The sequence below is a fragment of the Cyanistes caeruleus genome, chromosome 1 (assembly GCF_971803275.1).
Source record: "Cyanistes caeruleus chromosome 1, bCyaCae1.hap1.1, whole genome shotgun sequence".
NCBI lineage: Eukaryota > Metazoa > Chordata > Aves > Passeriformes > Paridae > Cyanistes > Cyanistes caeruleus.
Genome location: NC_141701.1, coordinates 45321236 through 45342737, shown reverse-complemented (window position 1 = coordinate 45342737; position 21502 = coordinate 45321236). Strand labels below are relative to the sequence as shown.

At 38.5% G+C, this 21502-nt stretch overlaps 1 protein-coding gene and 1 long non-coding RNA gene across 8 annotated transcripts in view; one reads left to right on the top strand and one right to left on the bottom strand.

Moving 5' to 3' along the window:
* CDH2 (cadherin 2) overlaps positions 1-21502 on the bottom strand; it is a 115197-nt gene that overhangs the window by 22139 nt on the left and 71556 nt on the right. For all 7 annotated transcript variants that reach the window (XM_086889671.1, XM_086889677.1, XM_086889686.1 and 4 more), the window contains 9 exons: positions 15989-16215; positions 14009-14155; positions 12789-12944; positions 11247-11391; positions 10022-10194; positions 5065-5202; positions 4503-4688; positions 2300-2556; positions 842-984 (listed from right to left, as the gene is read on the bottom strand). In XM_086889671.1, the coding sequence (XP_086745797.1) occupies positions 842-984; positions 2300-2556; positions 4503-4688; positions 5065-5202; positions 10022-10194; positions 11247-11391; positions 12789-12944; positions 14009-14155; positions 15989-16215 (1572 nt within the window). The remainder of the gene's footprint in view (positions 1-841; positions 985-2299; positions 2557-4502; positions 4689-5064; positions 5203-10021; positions 10195-11246; positions 11392-12788; positions 12945-14008; positions 14156-15988; positions 16216-21502) is intronic.
* LOC111924913 (uncharacterized) lies at positions 5625-6244 on the top strand. Its single transcript, XR_002861914.2, has 2 exons — positions 5625-5715; positions 6103-6244. It is a non-coding gene; the product is annotated as an uncharacterized LOC111924913 (long non-coding RNA).

Below are 21502 nucleotides of genomic sequence, written 5' to 3'. Positions count from 1 at the left end.
GATCACCCTTTACCATAAATGTGCTATTTAAATTCTTTCTAATACTGTCTTTCAGCATGCTATTTGTAGACATTTCTGCTATCCATATCGAATGTGTGATGCTTCCATAAACCTTTCTGGAATCACACATCGATGTGATCATTTGGCACTGAATTTTTCAGTATAACTAGCAATGGCTCTCATTCCACCTCCCATAATCTTCCAGTTCCATTTATGTTTTTTTTTTCCTCCAGAATGGAGCCAAAGTATAGAAACAGCTGATCTAGCTTCCAGTTCAGAAAATTTTACCATGTCTTCTTTCCAAGACAAACAGCCCCAGTGTTTCGGTTTTCCCTTCTAATGTGAGAATGTTCCTAACTGCGCCTGTCCATCTTTCTGCTATCAGCTATGAACAGTACAGCACTCCAGCTGAAATCAAAGGACTCATTTCTGAGCAGCGTTAATTGTCATTAACAAACTGACAACAAAAAGATACTTTTCCTTCTGCACTGCTGCAGCCTGAATGTGGGAAAATACAAAGCCCCTCCAATGACACATTACTCCCCATAAAGCCCACTCATGCTGTGCATTCACTCAACCTACCACACTCCCATGCAGGGCTTTTTCAATTTTCTGTCAACTCAACTAATGTAACCAAGACAGTGTTTTTCTATAAACTCAGAGAATTATTTTTCAGCCACTTCCCAAGTAGCTTGGAAATTATACACAGTTTGATAGTAAAACAGATTTCCAATGGGATGTCTTCTAAGCATATCCTGTTTTCTGCCCCAGTAAAACTGAATGCCATTCAATCACAAAGACAAAAAGCTTTTTCAAGAAAATACACAATATTGATACACACCATTATCAGAAGCAAGAAATGTTGCATTATACATATTGTTTTGCACATATATTGACTCTCTGTCCAAAACAGCTGTAGTAGTTATTTGTCCATTAACAGGGTCAATTTTCAGCCAGTTTGCAGGATCTGAAAGTTTTGAGTACCTGTGTATTTAATCATAAGTTGTGTTATTTATCTGCTAACATAAATATTGACAACAAAGACAGTATTAGTATTTTAATTTGTATTCTGAATATGTTTTTGGAATTCAAAGATAGCATTTTACAAATTTCTATTTATCAAGCCCTGTCAGTAAATTTATTGGAAATACGTAATGAAACCAGTCTTACATTTTGATTCTTGAAGTGCCTTCCCTGTAAGTTATCATGTAATGATAATATGGAGGAAATAATGTAATTACCATAAACTATATAACATTAATACTCAGACTCAATTAAAATATTCAGTCAGGCTCCTTCTTGGTTTTTCTACACCTACAGAGTTATTCATACTAATTTTCATCTTGTCAGAGTGCAGAGAGCAGGAGAGAGGTAAAAATGGATAGAGTTAGTTGCACTAACACACATTGTTCTAGCACTTCAATATCACTTCATTTTCAGAGTCCCTGTTTTTACTGCATGTTTCTTATCTTAATTTGAAAGAGAAGTGTCTTTCAAAACCATTCTTCTATCTGATAAATTTTCCCTTTGACATTAATCAAGTGCAAGCTGTCTTAGTATTGAAGTCCTCATGCTGTCATTTCTATGATGGTGATGTCCAGAAATGAGCAAACCAAACAGCAAAACAAACAGCTAACCAAAATTCAAGAGAAAATAAAATTGCAATAATCTTGATTTTGGAAGGAAAGATAGAACATAAGTTCTGGAATTTCTTCTACATGAGGTAAAAAAACAAGCTGGATAAGGTGAGTCCTGACCCTTGGGCAGTCACAGCCTTAGTTTTGTAGCTAATGACCATGTCTTATATGAGGCATGCTCATGTAGAAAAGTGTCAGATATAAGAAAAAATATCATCAAATTATGATGATAGCTATCAGTACAAGAGACCACAGACAGACCACCACCACTTTGCACTGCTGGAGCAAAAAGAACAGTCTGATTTTGTTGCCATGTGAAAACTACTGGTGAATTTTAATTGCAAATGATCTTAGTTCACAGAAGTACATGTCTGCTCTGACTGAATTTGTCAGGATAGAACATACATTTTACCACAGATGCATAACTGCATTCTATCTTGATGAAATGGGACTTAGGATAAGAAAATGACCCAGTTTACACACCTATGAATACTGGTCAGTTCACCTTCCCTACAGCCAAAAATCCCTTTGGAGAGAGCTGCACAAAACCCACAGATGTGCTGGGATAGCTGCACGCTATGGTAAATGCAGTCATTTCACACGTCATCTCTTTGCTCCCCACCCACTCCATAACACAGACATTGCAAAATGCTTATATAGACCTTAGAGACGTTTGCTGCATGTAACGATCCGGGTCCTGCGCAGTGAAAGTTGTCAGCATGCTACCAGCCATCAGCCCTTCTTCCTGACGCACGAGCTTGGGGTTTGGAACAAAATATGGGCTCTCATTCACATCAATGACAGTAATGGACACAGTTGCTGTTGACTGAGGAGGATGCTGAATCCCCTTAGCCAAAGGCACTTGGTTTTCTGCAGCTACGGTAAGTACAAACATCCTGTTGGTCTCGAAGTCAATAGGCTGGGAAGAGCAAAGAGCAGGAAGTGTTAATGTTTACTCACGGCAGCAACGGACACACAATGACATTTTAAATTTAAAGCATATTTCAGAAGATTACTTGTACTGCTTTTATCAGAAATGAGCACACAGTCTGAAGAGAGCACACCATCACCTCAGCACAATCCCATATGCTGGGGGGTCTTGCTTAGCAGCAGCAGGAGCAGTTTTCAAGTCAGAAGAGCTAGAAACCTTGTCATTCCTGGATTTAACCTACTGTGCTACTGCCATTAGAAACATATGATGAAACAAATACTTTAATCACAAAATGATGAAGAAGCTCCCACCTTTGTGCCAGGCACTCACATGTGCCTCCTGATGATCTCTCCAGGGGACAGAAAGCTGCCTCTTTCTGTTAGAGGCATGAAAGTTTCCTTCAAACAAGTTCCTGACTATAGCTTTTCCCATAGATCAGAGATTCTAATGCCCTCAACATCTCATCAGAAAGACTCCTGGTGATCCCAGCCAACCTCATATCTGGTATACCTACAGCTTCCATCTTCCCAGTAAAGACAACCTTCAGTTTGGAGATTTCCTCACTGAGCCAGAAGTCCAATTTAAGGAGAAGTAAAAACAGTGTGAATCTGGAGTTCCTCTGTCATGCTGCACAGTGTTGAGGCATTCCTGGAGACAGGATCTGCCTTTGTACTATGCACTGTACTACTCACACAGATCCCAGACTGGGAGAAAACCCTGTACCTTACTGGGGCAGTTGGCATGTGACAGCATGAAGTAAGTGACAAGAGACATTCTAATCCTCATTACAGGTTGACAGATCAACTCATTGCACTGCCAATAAAAACTGTAGGCAGGTTTCCAACTCTTCCCATGTCTGGGCACTTAAAGGAGTGCTAAAAAGCACAGACACATAAATCTTCCTGGAAGGCTGCAATGCAAGAATTGGTACCTCTGGGGAAGAGCAGTTATAAACCAGAGACAGTTCTTAAAAAAGCCCAGTGTGAATTACCATTAATACTATTTGTAGGCTGTATCTTTTTGTCACCTAGATACTGGGCGGATTAAAAGAAAACTAAATTAAATGAAATGAATCAAAATGAAAGGAAATGAAATAAAATTAAATGAAATGAAACGAAAGCAAACAAAATAGAAAGACAACAACAACAAAACAAAACCCAACAAAACAAAACAGAAAAAAAAAAAGGAAAGAAAAAGTGAATTTTTTAATTTCCAAATTAAATTACTGGCATTGGACATTTGACTTTGAAATGGATTAGCCAAAACCAGAGCAGGCCAACTCAGTGTTGAGACATTTATCAGAAGGTCATGAGGAAAAGTGGCTACTGCCTGACAGGTTTAATTATAGAACCACACTGTTATCACTTGAAATAAGTCATCCCTCAACACAGGGCTGTGTTGGTTAGACAATGAAGATAGACAGGTTATTCCATAAAAGGTATTCAAATGAGGTTTTAAAAATAGCCAGTCTTTAAACGTCTTCTGTAGAAGTACCCTCCCACCTATCATTTTTTTCCTCTCTGATTGTGCTTTGACTGCCTATATCTGTTCCTTAATAGAACATCTTGACATAAAATGTGCAGACAACACGCATGACTACTAAATGAGGAGGTAGGAAGTTGTTCCTTTACACTAGCAAAAAATACTAAGCCAACACTTTTTCACAGAGTAATTTTTAACTTTTAGCAAACAAAGATTCAAGATTTCTAATTTCTAATAACCTAGCCTGATTTTTAAAACTGAGCAGGTGGAACACTACTGATAGCATAAGCAAAGCAACATTTGAAGGGACAGGTTACTCGATTCCACAAGAAAGGGAGCATCCATTTTACTCCAGGCTCATGGTCGCCTCAGGAATTCACATTTCCCCCCGTTCAGTGTTCTCCCACTTGTTCCATCTCTGCTGAATTCTCTAACACACAAGCATGCCTTACCTTTACGACCGTGACCAGCCCATCGTTGCTGTTGGGATCGGTGAGGATGGTGAAGCGGCCCGTCGGGTCTCCCCCCGTCATTCGGTACAGCGCATTCCATGCCGGCGTGTGCGGCTGGTCTTTATCTGTCACCGTCAGATTCGCTACGATCACATCCACCCTGTTTTCTGGTACTTCCCCATAGAACTGCAAAAACCATGGAAACACTCTGCCTCATCTGGAGGAGCATGCGAGAGCCACACCAGGCTGAACACTTATCAAAGCTGGGCGGCCCATCTCTCTTCACTGGAGCTCTGATAATTTATCTAATTTTTTACTTTAGTTGAAATTTACCTGAGGCCATCCAGAGAACCAATGGCTTGATTCCCTTGTTGGCTTTTGCCTTTTGGTCAAAAGCAGAACACTGTATGTAAGGGATATATATTCTGCACATATTTTGATTTTGCCTGCCAGTATGGTATTTAATAAGTAATAAACATTTACTCTCTGTGAATACAATGAGAGAAACAAGAGAACGGTTATAAATACGCACATCCTTCAGTAACTCCTATCCTGTACTTACAGTCATGGCAGTGAACTCTGGAGGATTGTCATTGACATCTGTCACAGCGATGACAGCAGTTGCTGTGTTTGAAAGACCATATGTTGGGTTTCCTTCCATGTCCGTAGCTTGAATTATTAATGTATATTGTTGTACTTTCTAAAACACAAAATGACAACATAAGTTTTAGACAAAACTAACATTACCATAGGACAGCAGGTGCTCCCAAAATTGTGCTCCACCAAGCAATGGAGCCCATCACAGTTTATTCTAGTTCACATCACCCAAAATGACAGGAGCAAAGTTTGTGCCACAAGAATACAGCAGCAGATTGCTTATATCAAACTACAGTTTGACTTTCTTCAAAGAGCAGCAAGGTAAGGACAGGCCGACTGCTTCCTACTCTATAAATCAAACCACTTTAGACAGTTAACGCATGATCACAGGTTTAACAACGCTTTTCAAATGGTGAAAAGAGAACCAGAGTGCACCTTATACTAAAACAAGGGAAAGTCCTCAAAAGCATTTGAGAGCACTGAGCCAAGGTAGGTTTGTCGGCCAAACGGCCACAACTGCCAAGGTTTTGTTTCAGCCAAGCCCGAGTATAAAACTGCTGCTGCAACTTCTTGTGATCTCTATGGAAACCAAAGATGTCGAGGCCAACAGAGACAAGTAAGGGCACTGGGAGAAAGGGGGAGGGAAGCACCAAGCAGGCTATTTCCATAAATGTTAAAACACCCTGGCTGAGTATGGCAGCCATGGGCCCCCTCTCTCCCCAGTGCCACTAACGGCCCTCGCTCCGGGCACTCGCTCCCCCCCTCACAGCTAGAGTGGGGCCAGGGTCCCTAAGCACCAGAAACGCCTGGCAGAGACCCCACCTCAGCCTGGTGAGCTGTTTAAAACAACACCAAGGTTCTATTGAAACAAAAAAAAAAAACCAAAAAAAAAGAAACCCATAAAGATGTTTTCTGTATAGAACTGCTGTAAAGTTTGTTTTAACTCATTGCTCTCAAATATTGCACATGCTCCTTCATTTACCAGTTCATTGTCCTTCCTCAGAGAGAAGTGTTACCATTCAGTTCTTCCCAAAATAAAGGACATGAACATAAGGAACTGCTATTACTTTGAAACAGCACTTTCACAAATGGCTTACTAACTCTGGCAAAAACCTTTTGGCAAAAATAAAAATATTTCAAGAAGAGTCTATTTTTATGCTTTGGGTTTTTTTTCCCCACTTAGTACGTTATTTTCTTCCCCTCTTTGAAGAGTGGGGTATATGACAGATTACTTCTCATGGAAACAATTTATAGAATCATGAAACATGCTGAGTTGGAATGAACCCATCAGGATCAAGGAGTCCAACTCCTGACCCTAAGCAGGACACCCCTAGAGTAACACCATTAACAAAAAAGGATTACAAGTATTGATACAAAAAATAAGCAGGGATAATTCCACTGATAGTATTTAGCTTTCTTTCGAACTTTGGCCAGACAGTATGACAGACATGAGAGGTTCAACACTGCACATTTCCAAGCAGCAACTATGAGTCACAGAATAGAAAGTTTTTAAAGTAAGCTGTATGGATCTTTATCTCCCACTGAAGACAATGATTTATGCTCATGCCCTCTTTTACACTGAAACCCTTACAAGACACCCCAAAAGTGTACTGCTATAAATGTATCCCACAATTCTTTACATATATATATATATGTATATATATATATATATATATGAATTCTGGCTTAGAAAATATACTTACAAACTGACCTTCAAAAGGCTTTAAATATCCTAAAGATTTCCTTCATGACACCAACAAGAGTAGCAGCCATGAGGGAATCAAAGAAATACTTTTACCACTTTCATCTAGGAAAAAATCATACTTTACTTACTGTGAAGCAATAAAATCTAAAGCAGTATTGAAGCAAATCTCACTGCCATATGATTCTATGTTATTGAAACAGCAGGTGCTTCTGATTCATCTGGGTCTTAACACATTGATCCCAGGAAGCAAATTTCATTAAGGAAACTCCATTATTATTACACAGAGACTCAGCTTTCTTAAAATCATCTTACTTAATTCCAACAGAACCAGCACACTAAAAACTTGCCCAGGAAGTGCCCCAAAAGACAGCATATCAGTGTTTTCATTTGGTTCTTTGTTTTTTTCCCTCTTCCCAGCACTCACATACAAAGTGAAATTTCAGAAATCAACATGCACACAACTTTCCAAGCAGGGGGAATTTGGGGGAGGTGGGTCTCCTCTTTTTACTGTGGTTTGAGAAGCAGCCAGCATTAAGCTGTGGAGCATGTGTCAGCAGCCTGCACTGAGACTTAGCAGCAACACATCCAAAAGCGAACTGGCAGCTTCAAGAAAGAACGCAGACCTCATCAGTTCACATCTTTCCACTTCAACACAGGCCAAATAAAAGAGCACTTCACTGAATTGACCTCACGTGAGGCAGGAATGTCAGTGTGTAAATTTAAGTACCCTGCCTGACTTCTTCAGCACCTCCAGCACTAAGGCAGATGTTTTAATGCTGAAGTGAATTCCACAGCAGTAATGGAAGAAATAAGAGCAGCTGGATCTCATGAAACAGCATCTTTTGAGATAACAAATGAAAGATTTCTTCTGCCTTAAGCTGAGTTTCCTTACCTAAGCAAATCTCCTCCTGTGCATGTTAGCATAGATAATGCATTGTGCATGTTAATCTAAAATACCAGCAGATGAGGAATGCTATCAGAGGAACCACTTTTTATTTTTTTAAATGCCTACAACACTTATGCTCTCATAAAAAATGTGTCACATTATTTAAGAATTTAAAATTCTGTGTAGTATTTTATGACTTTAATTAGAGCTTTATAAAGAGAGATAAGACTTGCAGAAAAGAGTGGAAAGGCAGAAGCAGGCAGACCAGCTGGGGTACATGGACAGCAAGGCACTCTCCCTGGCCCACTGTCAGAAGACGATTGAGCTTTGGCTCTCTAGACTCCCAGTCATTTTAATTTAATTGGCTTCCACAAAATGACTCAGGAAATGGAGGAAGCAAAGCTTGGGAAGGAAACCATTTTATTTCATATTAGTCTAATTTAATATTTGAATGATTTAACACTAATCATTAATATCCAACATGTTCAAGAAATGTTTATATATACCCATTTGGGTATCAGCAGAGTGATCCATCAGGAAAACTGATGGTGAATGACAAGGCTTTTCCAACTGTTAATGTGAGGGTCTAAGCTCCACAGGCAGCTGGTTTCTTCCGAGTTAAATCCCTCCAGTATAGCTAGTCACCAAGTAATAAAACCTCAAGAATTATCGTTATGTCCTTCTGAAAGTTCATCTGTCAAAGATGACCAAGGGATTTTAAAAACAAGGGCAAAGCTGCCCATCATTCTTTTAATTTAATAGGGCAATACTGTAAAGTTCAGCGTTTTCCTTTGCTCAAATCCCTTCTTTTCAAAACCAACTTAAATAGAGTGAATGTTAATAAAACCTCAAAAATTAATTGCAATATCTAACAGTCTGTTTATCTTTTCAAATCTTCTGATTGCCCCTTTCAAACTGAAATGCATCAGAATATTAATAGCAAACGCAGAACTTCAGAAAGCGTTTTTACTCTCCATTTTAAATAACTATAAACAAGCAGCTAAAAGATGAACAGCAGATCCAGTACTTTGGATTTAATGAGCTAAAATGAGGTTAGTAATACAGAAGTTGAAACAAGATGTATTCAAAAGAGATTTGTTTGGATTTTATAGCTTGTTTATAAAATATTGCTTATCTCCTGTGAAGTTTTCAAGCGGTTTAAAAGCACAGTTACTGTGACAGATTTGGAGTTTGGAGGGAAATATTTTTATTCCCAACCTCACAGATGGGTGAATCAGAGCAGAGGATCTGGCAGGCTCCTTCTTCAGTGGTGGGCACAGTGAAGAACTGCCTCGACAGGATGGACCTTGCTCAGCATGTAGCAATGAATTATTGACAGATTATTTCTTTTTATCATTATTATTATTACTATTGCATTGCTTTGCTTTTTTAGTGCGTACCTGTTTCTTAAGTGCAAACAGGCTTACGGGACAAGATCCCTTCCTTGACCCCACATAGCCAAGAGTAACTACATGTATAGAATATGTAGGTCCAATTTTCATCCCTAACATTATTTTCTCTCTTAGAGTTGTGTACAATGGGACTAAGACAATGACCAGTGTCAACAGGGTAAGGAAAGGGAGTAAGTTAAGACTCAGGAGGGGGACAAATATTTCACACTTTCATGAAACTGTCTGGACTAGAAGTGACCTTAAACACCATCTAGTTGCAAACACCCAGCCCTGGGTAGGGACACCTACAACTACACCAGGTTGCTCAGAACGCAATCCAACCTCCACCTTGAACACTCCCAGAGATGGGGCATCCACAATTTCTCTGGGCAACTTCCTCCTGTGTCTTACCACCTTCACAGTAAAGAATTTCTTCCCTTTTCTGATCTAAATGTACCTGCTTTCTGTTTATAGTCATGGCCCCTTGTCCTATCCCTGCATGCCCTTATTAAAAACCCTGCTCCAGTACATAGGCCCCATTTAGGAACTCTAAGGGAGCAATAATGTCTCCCCAGAGCCTTCTCTTCTCCAGGCTAAACCGTCTCAGCTCTCTCAGCCTATCTTCATAGGAGAGATGCTCCAACCTTCTGATGATCTTCACATCCCTTCTCTGGACTTGCTCCAGGCAGGTCACGTATTTCCCGTGCTGAGAACCCCAGATCTGGATGAGCACTCCAGGTGGGGTCTCACAGGAGCAGAACAGAGGAGGAGGATGACTTCCCTTGCCCCACTGGCCATGCTGCTTCTGATGCAGCCCTGGATATGCCTGCAGGTGCACACTGTCAGCTCATGTCCAGACCTTCATCCACCCACACTCCCGAGCCATGCATCTTCACATTATTAAGTGCAACCCAGCCCGTGGGATTAAGACCTGCCATACCTCTCTGTCAAGCCCAGCTGCTACAGTGATAATGTCACCAGTTTCATTGTTGATTGTAAACATGTTTGGAGAAGGGCTGCTCGGGGCCTGTGACAAGATTCTGTATCTCAGCATCCCATTCTGGGTGTTGGGATCATCAGCATCGATGGCAGTAACAGTCATCACATAGGTACCTAGCAGCAGGATAAATAATTGGTGTTATATAAACAGTTTACACTCAGATCAGATTATACAAGATCACTTTACAAGCAGTGGTCAAAGCACGTATTTCTTTTGGTAAAATCTGCACATTCCTTCTTTACTTAAAACAAACTGGCTAAACTCAAGATTCACCAACAGAGTAATTAAAATACATAAGAGGAGATAAAAATACTCTATGTTTATAAAAGACTAGATTTGCTTATAACTGAAGAAGTTACATAAACAATGAAATCCTACAGTTCTGCCACAAATAACATTTCTGTAACAAGAGAACATCTCATGTTTAGATACTTATGTTATTAATTGGGCCAAAGGAAATATACTTATTGTTCAGAATTGGTGGACATACTGATAGTGACTGAAAATCAATATAAATAATACTCTCTCAAAAGTCTTTCAGATCTCAAATGCCAAGTAAACACTGCAAAGTTAGAAAACACATTTCTGGTGCTAACCTTTCATTTTGCACTTCTGACAAATTAAGAAAGTGGTTTCAGCCTAGTGCAAACTTTAGTCTGAGCTGATTAGAATTTTAATGAGATCTGAACAACACTTAAGTTTTCTCAAGAATTCAAATGACATGATTTCAAATCCCAGTATTTGCAAAGCCTCTGGGAATCAGAACTAGAACCGGATCTAGTGACATTTCGGAAGTCTCTTATACCCTGACCTGTCAACTAAATGAACATCAATGTCTATCATAAAAATAAATGTAAGAACTGTGATGTTACAATTAGGATTTTGAAAACCATGAACCAGAAGTTGAATTCTTAAAGCCTCCTCTGGTTTTAGTTCATGTACATAGCAATTTTGCCTTTTGGAAATGAATCCCAGCATGCTAAAAAGTGCATTAAAAATAGGGTGAACTAAGAGGACAATATCTGAGATTTTGCTCATCACACTAAAGACATCTTTCAAAGTATTACAAAGTCTGAAGGCATCCCCTTCATCACACCTTCAAAATCATACTATAAATATGATACTTCAAAATAATATCTCTGACTCCCAAAAGCCCATGTATTACCTGGCTTTGAGCCCTCAGGGACTGTCCCATTCCAAACTTGGTGTAAGAATTCAGGTCTATTGTCATTCATGTCAATGACATTAATAACAATGTCAATAGGATTTTCCACCTGGTTTCCATTTACATCCACTGCATGTGCTCTCAGCTGCAAAAGTCATTGAAAGTATTACAATTTGAACAATGTACAGGTGCAAATAGATATAATAATAGTGACAGGAAGTTTCACACCAGACATTTTTAGCTCAGTGTATTTTGTTATTTGCCACTGCTCCCTCATATGGACCATTTAAATTTCCAAGCTGTTAATGAAACTGGTGTTCAGACTATTCTAAGTTGCAGACTTCCTTCTTTGATTTGATGAGAATTATTTTAGATCATGTAATTTTGATTACTACTAGTCCTACAGTCATACAGAATTCTGGTTTTAATAATGACTATTAGAAAACATTCTCTAAAAATATGCAGATTTAAATGTAAATCTGTGCATTCAGACCAGAGCGTGGTCATTGTTAGGGAAAAGAACAACTTTCTCCCTCTACAGCAGTCCTGCTGATGTCCATCATATACATACATACATAAATATATATATATATATACATATATATATACACACACACACATATATCTTATGGCTACAAAACTACTAGGAAGCAGCAAGATGGCATTATTAACCCACCACTCTGGAAATGACTCATACAAATGTAAATTCCTAAGTCAGCAAACCCTGAATTGCCAATGTCAAATGCTCAGTTAAAATATTATGGATGCCAGAGCTGTTGTTTGAGGGAGCCTTTCACCCACACTTCCCCCCCAGATTCCTCCTGCTGTGTCTTCTGTTTGGGAGCAGCACTCAAAGGGCTGCCCAGAGCACAAGGCAAGGAGTGTTTTAATCCACAGCATGCTGGAAAACTTTCTCCAGGAGCTGGGTGATTTCAGCATGGCTTCCCAAAAGCACAGCAAACTTCAGGTCACAGCCTGCTCTCCCTCTCTTCCTTGAAACTTTCCTTTTCCACTGGTACTGGAATCTGTGGTCTACTTTGTCAATTTCGTCAGAGCAAAGAATATCATTTTCATAAGCTGACAGGCCTAATTTACAATTCTATTAAAATGCTTAGATTTGCCCCTAAAATAAAAATTGGTACGTTATTCTTCCCATCCATTTCTCAAATCACAGCTGCTGCAATTCTAATAGCAGTCACATCCTAATTTAAGTTGCTGAATTAAAAATAAACTTTTGGAAAGTATACAGTTCAGTGGAGACTGTGATCAATGGCCTGTACTTGAAATATAAGCTACAGTATCCATATTTCAATCTTTCAAAATTTATCTAAATACATTTAATCACTGTTTACGTATGTTAATGTATTTAAGCTGCTTAAATATAGTAAGAGATAGCCTTATTAAGTACAATAAATACAAATCTGCTACAAACTCTTCAAATCATATCTCATGCAAAACTAAATGCTGGCTGCTCAAGTCATGTTTGAAGCAGATGTTCGTCTTCAATTTGATAATCTGATTTATGGTAAATTAAACTCTTACATGAAAAGAAGCAATCTGCTCCCGGTCTAAAGGCTTTGTCACAGACAGCTGTCCTGAGATGGGGTTGATGATGAAGATGCCTGTTGGAGGCTGGTCAGCTCCTGGGCCAGTCACACTGTACCGCAGCGAGAGGCTTTTATCACGGTCAGACCTAATCTGTGTGTCAAAAAAGATGGAGTTTACATTAGCTACAAACAAGTGCTGGATGGGACTGCTGCAGAGACAAGCAGCAGCTCTATTTATTTTCTCCTTGCTCCTTAAGCTGTACTTGCAAAAGTAATTATTCTGGAAATGGTACAGAGTTGGTATAAAGTCTGAAGTTTTCAGCAGCACTCTTTGCTAGAAACTGGTCAAAGGATATTCAGGAACATAATTTTATCTCTGTTTATTTCTCAGAATAAAAATTATTTGTGTTAAGCAAAAACAAGCAAGTACTTTTACCTTGAGCAGAATTGTCAAGATCTTTGATAAAACACAAACTATCATAAAATTACACATGAAATTTTAAGTCTGGTTTGTGTTTTTCCCCTTCCCCTTTACCTTCCCAGCCCAAAGCTACAGGCTCTCTTCCATGACAGGCCAGCTCTTTAGAAACTTGCCATTTTTGCTTAAAGACTGAACTTGTTTCACCTTCCAAGGAAACAACTGAAGGGCAGTGCATCTGTGAGAAGCAGCTGAATCCCCAGCACACACATAAAACAGAACAGTGAAACTGTGTCCTATCAGCTTGGGCTAATTTCTGCCAAATTCCAACAAACTGATCATGACTAGCCAGTACCATGGTTGGAAGTCAGCCAAGAAGAGGTGCTTGGCTCCTTGCAGTGGCCACTTCTGGGCAGCAGAATCCTGTGGAACAGCTGCTGTCCTCACCCCATCAGATCCCATTTCCTTTGGTTTCCTTTGGTGCACTCTGCTTCCTGCTCACTCCCACACCATTTCCCAGGCAGAGAGTTCAGTGCAGGAGACTGGAGAACTCCTGAACCAGCAGAGATCACTTACCACCCAAAACAAGGTCATCTTCTACCAGTACAGATGCACAGGAACAAGTTAAACCCCAGGAAATTAGATGTATCCCAGCATGCAATGCAGAGGCAGCAATAATAAACCAGCCCAAAAGACTCTGATCAATGTCTGGACGATGAACAAGACATCATTTACACAAAATCTCTTCAAGAGCTCTCTGAGGGACACTGAAACCACACTTCTATTAACTTTCTTACCCTAACTAATTCCTGAGGAAAAGGTCCTTTGGAATTTTCTGGTAGGTTGATTGGAGGAATAACCCAGTCTCTCTTCTGCCTCTTCAGAGGGCTGCTGTGCTTGTATTGTTGCCATGGAAATATGATTTCTTCAATTTTCCTTTGGTCCTTTCCCAGGTAGAAGATAAAATTAAGCACATGTTAGAATGAGAATTACTAGCAGACATTATAAAGTAACTCAGGTACAATTACATAATTGACTGAAAGGCTGTCTTTCCTCTGTGTTCATTGAGCTGTTTTATTTGCATTCACAGTGCAGTTTGAAAATAACCAATACCATTTACAACTGCACTGCAAAATTGTAAGAACCCTTTTTTTCCTTACTTAACTAGGAAGAGAAAGGGAATTATAAACCATTTATAACATGGCACTACTGTGTAAACTATCTGGCACTTTCTGAGAAGTAGTTCATATTTTGCAGAATTTAATAGTATGCCTTTATGTATTTCTCATTAGCTAGAGCTTCAGTTCAGGTAATGTGCTACTGTACACTAAATTTAGATCTGGATGTGCTATAATGTAATTTGAGTTCCAAGAGAAGTTTAATACACACTGGTAAGGAATGTCTCAAATATTTATGACCCTATTAAATCCCATAGAATTAATGCTGTAATTATTTTAAACCTATGTCAGCCATGATGGATGCAGTAGATGACCCACTTTACACATTGGGCATTAATCTCTGCTGGATGTCAACATTCCCTTCCTAGTCCCTTCTATATCTGCAGTCATTTCATCCTTTGGATGACGGCAGACACAGCCAGCTTGCTTAAGGTTGGGAACAGGGTGACAGAAACATTTTCAAAATATTTTAGAAGAAGAACATTTTTTTTTAATCTAAGCAACTATGTCACAAAGTATGAACAGATGCCCAAACTGAAGGCCAGATTCTATGGCTCTACATTCTGTTGATGGTAAGGATACCTGAAAAGTGTCTTTGGAATAAACAGGGCATGCTCTGGCACATCTGAGCATCTGCTCTTTTACTATGCTTCCATGAACAAAATGACAGTATTTCCATTGTTAAAAACATGCCTTAGCAGATTTAACACAATCACCAAGTAAGCAAACAAATAACAGAGGATTACACAGCAGTGGTCTCCCGTGTGTTCTCAGGAAAAATGTGTTGCATAACCACATTACCTATTTTAACATTATGCTTAAATCTTTAATGTGTACCTATTACAGGTATGTTAATCTATGAATAAATTTTGTTCCTTATCTGTAAACTAAGCACTTATCTTTCACTAAGGAAAAGGCAAGAAACAGCAGGCAACAGGTAATATAACAGAGAAAAGTAGACATCCTAATATGCTTTTCTAAAGTAAATACATTGCTAACTGCACAGTGCTATGTCTAATTTTTGTTACAGTACATGGTTTATCCTGTGGCAGCTTCCAGCAGAGGGAGACTATCTTCCTTACCAAGTAGTGCTGGAATCATGAATAATTTACAGTCTCCAATTTGATTATGACGGGACAAGACAAAGCCAATATTCCCTGCCAGAAGTGCTTTCCTACTTACTGCTGTAAATCTACAGCTCCCATCTAATAAATGTGACTGATGCATTCTATCACAGATTTGTTTATTTTGTGGTTATATTTAACCACTTGAATAAATACTGTAATACTTTCAAGCAATTTAAAAGAAAGAAATGGCTGTGTGAGACTTAAATTCAGGTATAAATCTCAAGCTATACAAACAAAAATCTCCAACACAAACAATCCTATATAGTTAAACAGGCATGTCTTTCCATGCCTCAGCAAAACTACAGAATAAAGGACTATCAGAGTTCCTTTTAAAGCTCCAGCTTTGCATGCACTAGGTGTCCATTAATAAGCTAGTTCATGGAGAGGTGCATGACAGGCAAAATCACACCCCTCTTTTTAGGCCTCTTTGTGGAGATACATTCATACAGACTGAATTTAGCTCTTTTTTTACCTTTTCCAAAGCCCCTGTGAAGGTTGGTTCAGGGGTTAGCTTCACCCTCATTTGCCATTCCTGATGGGTTTCCTTGTCTTGAGCAGACACGACAAACTCTGTGGGCTCCGCTGAAAGTTGAAAGCTTCGCTCTGCATAGACCACACCATCTTCACCTACTCTGAAATCTTCTGGCTCACTGCTACCAAAGTGTATTTTTTTGTTTCCATCACAGCTTTGAAACCTCACTGTAAAACAAACATAAAACGACAAACAAAAAAAAAATTGAAAAAGCAGCCCACTTGAATTTACTGTGACATCAAATGCACTAAGAACAAACTCAAAAGCAGAGATACTTAACTTGTTGCTGCTCTTATACCAGTCAGTCCATGCCACGTAACAATGATATTCTTCTGTGGACTGCTGGGCAGGTATTTTAATACTAGGCAGGAACAGCCTCCCTTGTACAAATTTACCCTACTAGCAGCAAGAAAACCATCTCCTTCCATGTCCTATGGTACATTTCATTTGGTTGCCAGTTGATGGCTGCAGGGATTTGCATCTAAAGCTTTGCAAAGATCCAGTCAAGCTGATTCAGTGAAAACACTCAAAAAATTTCATTAAACTGCAAACACAACTGTGCTTCCAGAACCTTCTTTGCCAATGGGGGTAAGGCAGAAACCCTGAAATATGTTAAAAATATTAAATTCTGTGCCCACATCAGCCTGTGATTCAGCTGTGTCATCTCAGGAAGATTATGAGCTTTGGGACTGAGTATCCCTGTCCCTCATTGACAAGACGGAGGCGGCAGTAAATACCTCACAGAGAAAACCTAAGTCAAAGACCTTGAGTTTTTGTTTTGGTTTGGATTTTTGGGTTTGTTTGTTTAGGTTTTTTTTTGTTGTTTGTTTTTTTTTTTTTAAATATTATTATGTACCACACATGTCCCTTTACCTACTTAGGAATTACCTATTCTTATTTAATTCTCCCCACTTTCCTTTTGTTGTGTCTGAAAGACACACACACTGGAACAAGAAGTCATTAAAACCAAATGTAGAGATAATGATGTGTTGTGCTCTAAACAGAACTGGTAACAGGTTACTGCCTTCTCTATCCAGTTCTTTTCACCACCACTTATCTTCTGGGTTACTGAAAATAATAGTAAGTAAAGAAATGAAAGTGTGCTTTTATAACCAACGATCGCTCTTTAATGTTTCCAAAGCATTACAAAATATTTTGATTGTATGGGCAATAGAAGTGCAAAATACCATTATGAAGGCTGTGCTGAAATCCACACAGTGAAGATGAAGATGAAATGAGGCTTTATGCCTCATTTCAGTTATTGCACTTTTTATATTGTGTTAAACCATGCACAAACTATTTAGCTTCAAAACCTAAAGGTCCCTCTCAAGAAAAATCACTACTAAATGTCATGCATCATATGCTTTCTTCTGTAATTCACTGTTTTTAGGAAGGTACTAAGAAGAATCACACTTTTTTGTATTTGAACTTCAAGGACCAAGCTGATGTTCAGATAACAGACTAAATTTCTTTCCTTATTGCACACTTTCAGTTATCCAGAATCCCCCATTTGCCTTCTCCTGACAGAAATGACTGTATTTTAGAAGGGTCCATTAGATACAAAAAGGAGACAAAGCACAGCACTACAAATAAATGATACAGCATCAACTTTCTTAATTTTAATCTTGCTGAGCTGGGCAGGGATACAGCTCTTTCCTGACAGATCCCAGAGTTGGAAGGTCTGTTCCTGTGAAAGGCCAGCCTCACCCTGGGGAGAGGAGCCTGCCATGTCCACAAAGCACTGAGCCCTGAAAGAACTAATCTGCCTGGATAAAAGACTGGGACATCACTAGCAGGGCTGCTCCTGAGATCCTCCTTGGAGAGGTTACTTCTGGTCTTCCTCATAAGCAGAGAGAGTGCTTTTCTAAAATTCTAATAGATACTCAGCCTCTTGTCCAAGTTTCCACAGATTTAAGCAATTCCTCTGGTTCCTCAAGTCCATCCTACCTGCTTTATTAGGTACAATGACTTCCTTCCCTATAAGCTACAGGCTACAGGTCTGAAGAATTTGGAGATGACAGGTCCTCTGGTTTTCTGTTCACACGGGAGGAGAAAACTGACAGGCAGATGTTCCCAGATGTTAACCATCCCACTGACCTCCTGCTTTTTCTAACATGGGCCTTGCAGCTTGAGTCAGCTCACTGCAACACTACATTGAAATGCAACAGCCAAATGAAAACATGCATGACCATAAACCAAGAATATAAAACTACTACTTAAAGCAACTACTCCAGTATGTTGAAATACATACCCCAGCCCTAATTCTGTAGTTCTGATTGGCCCAGCTTCAGAGCTGGGCAGACTGTATTTCCCAGCACAAAAATAAAAAGATGTTCAAGAAGAGCTTACTCCAAAGTCACTACATTTAATGATATAAGAATTTAATGACTGGACTATTAAACTGTGATACTTGCACTTGGTTACAGAGGCACAGATGACCCAGACGCCAAGCATGGAGGAAGCTGGGCATTCCTGAAATGCCACTGCTGTTCACAAATAAACCTCAGAAACAGTTCACATAAGTCAAAAAGACAAAAACCACTAGCCAGCAACATAACCCATAGCTCTGTGCCTCTGCTAACCTCTCATCTCAGCTACAACTGCTCTCAAAATCAGCTTTTTAAAAAAGTGTCTTGAACAAAAGGACAAACAGCAAAGCCAGTTCTACCTTTGGCTCTTCTCAGACATCTGAAAAGTACAAGACTGGGAAAGAGAATGAAGATTAATCTAAACTTTGATCATTAATGTTTCTCAAAAAAGGTGAGAGTTATAATGAATATTTGTCATTATGGTCCAAAAGACCAAGATATCACAACAAAAAATTATTTCCTAACTACTGCACAGTAAGAGAATATATTCGTATTTTAGACATCCAAATTCATAAAGAATATTTCTTTCCCTCCATCTCGTTACATATAGACTCCAGCAGCACAAAAATAAAGCAAAAAACCCACCCTGCTAGCCACTTCATTGATATTCTTCCCCCAGGCAACTGTGTATTATGAAATTCAATGAAAATCCCTTCCTCTGACAGTATCCTGGTAAAAACATATAAAATTGTCAATGTGAGAATTATTCTCCCTTTGCAAGGAGCACACATTAACGAATTACAGTCAAGTATAACCATCTATAATTAAATTCCCTTGACAGAGTACAGGTTGTGCAGTAGCTGCTCTCCCCCCAACCACATGGTTATCAGTCTTGTAAATTCGATTTAGATCACTTTGCTTCATTTTTCAGTGTTCAACTAGTATTAACAAAGACTGATTCCTGCCAGTAGGTTTTTAGGAAAATATTTTTATTTTTTTTTTTTTTGCAAAAATGCTACAGGAAGTATTTTTTTACTGTGAATAATGACTGCTTATGCAACCATGTTCTTTTCTAAAAACCACAGGACAGGGAGGCACGCTTTCCACAAGTCACTTTATGTTGACAGATCAATCACAGATTTTTTTCCACTTAAAAAAAGGTTAACTAGATATACTCTGCAGAATCTTAGTCACTTTATATGCAATAGAAAGAGTAATCAAGTATCTGATTTTACTGCTTTTTAATAACGCTGAATAAATGATCAGATAAGAGTACCATAATCCATAAAAATAACCCATGGATTTTTAAGTGTTTTTGAGTATCCTGTGCATTTTTTGAAAGTATCTGCTCTTCAGAAGTATAATATTTGAAAGCCCTGGGAAGTATTCTATCAAAGACAACTCAGTTTTAAAGAGAATACTTTTGGTCATATCAAAGCAGTAATATGCAACATGGGAGTAAATTCACTCAGTTCAAAGGCTCAAAATAAGGCTGTGCACAAGGATTTATAAAAGTAAGGTCTTTAAACAGATGAAAAATTGTAATTAATATTAGCATGTGATTATTCTTAAATATTATACTCTAACACAAAATACCATTATTATCCTAATTTGAGTATTTTCTTGTCTTAAAACCAAGGTAAGTATATTCTATTAAATAAAGAATAAGAGAAGACCTCTGAGACTACAACATTGTAAAATGAAAGTCTACAGCTCCATGGTATGAAAGGAAACTTTAACACTCTTGCATGAAAGTAATTACAACATATGCATACATGTGTAGTGTACAAAACGTTTGGAACTAGACATGCAAATTCATTTAAAGTGCACTAGAGATCACCACCACTCATGCTCAGGTCTAATGAGGTGAATGATTCACAGTAGCTATAAAATACAGCTACTCATGTTGGTTTGCATTCTTTGACAACCTGCTTCTGCTCTTTTTGTCCTAGGCAAATAATATCAGAATTACTTGATCCAAAGAAAGACTGAGGAAAAAAAAATAAATAAAAAAAAGTTAATAATATAGCCCGTTGTACAATATTTCATGAACATATTTCATGAACATATTTCATGTGCAACACAGAATATTAATACAGAATTTTCATTACTTGTTTTGATCTTGAGACTGAGTTTGCCACCTGAATTTTCTGCACTTAGAAAAATATTCAATTCATATCTAGATAACATCCACATGCATACAAGCACACTAGTGTGCTTCCTTCTGTAAATTTGTTGGAACATTGCTCCTCTAGATTGCTCTTACCAATGCCTAAGCATCAACCTCAAGGCAAAGGCTCACTTAGTAGACATCATGGGAAGTTGCAACAAATGCCAAGTGCTAACAGCACATGTACTTCAGAAATATAGCTGAGAGTGTGCATCACAAAACAGAAAACTTATAGCTATTTAATGCACTCGGGATCCTTTTGCAACAGACAAAATAAACGGATTAAGAAAGTATCTTAGGTCCAGCTACCTACTAGATATCACTTTTACCTTTGACAGATTGAGAAGCTATATGGAAAAATTCTGCTTGAACTGTCTAGCTATCTGCATACTTAATATTTGAACATTCTCCAAGAACACTCTGTATTTAACAAGTCTTTATTTCTCAGAGAGACAAGCAGGAGAAAACTACATGAGAAAGCCCGTAAAATGCCCCCTCCCACACCCCCGCCCTTCGTCTTACTTTATAAATTAGTCATTTATTCATACTAGTTACTTCTGTATCTGTAAGATGATCTGTTAGTCCTACTGACATAGTGCACATGCTCATATTTCAGTTCATGGCTTGTTGGAGTGGCATGTGTAATACCCATGAGACATCTTTTACTATAATTATAGATGACCTTCAAAAGAATTGGGTTTTTGACATCCTGGCAAATTGTTATAATCACAAAGAACTAAAGTACATTCTAACCTGCCTTTTCCATCACCACCCTTAAATTTGTTCTTGGTTCTAATTTTAGAACTTCCTGAAACCAGCTTGAAATATTATTAAATCTTTGATTTTCTGATATAGGGGTTGTCTACATCAGCCAGAAAGATGATGTTTGCATGTGTAAACTGAGAAAATTAGCTACAGAAATTACTGAGTCAAAATAAATATGAAATATAATCAGGTTATTTTAGGCAATGGCAT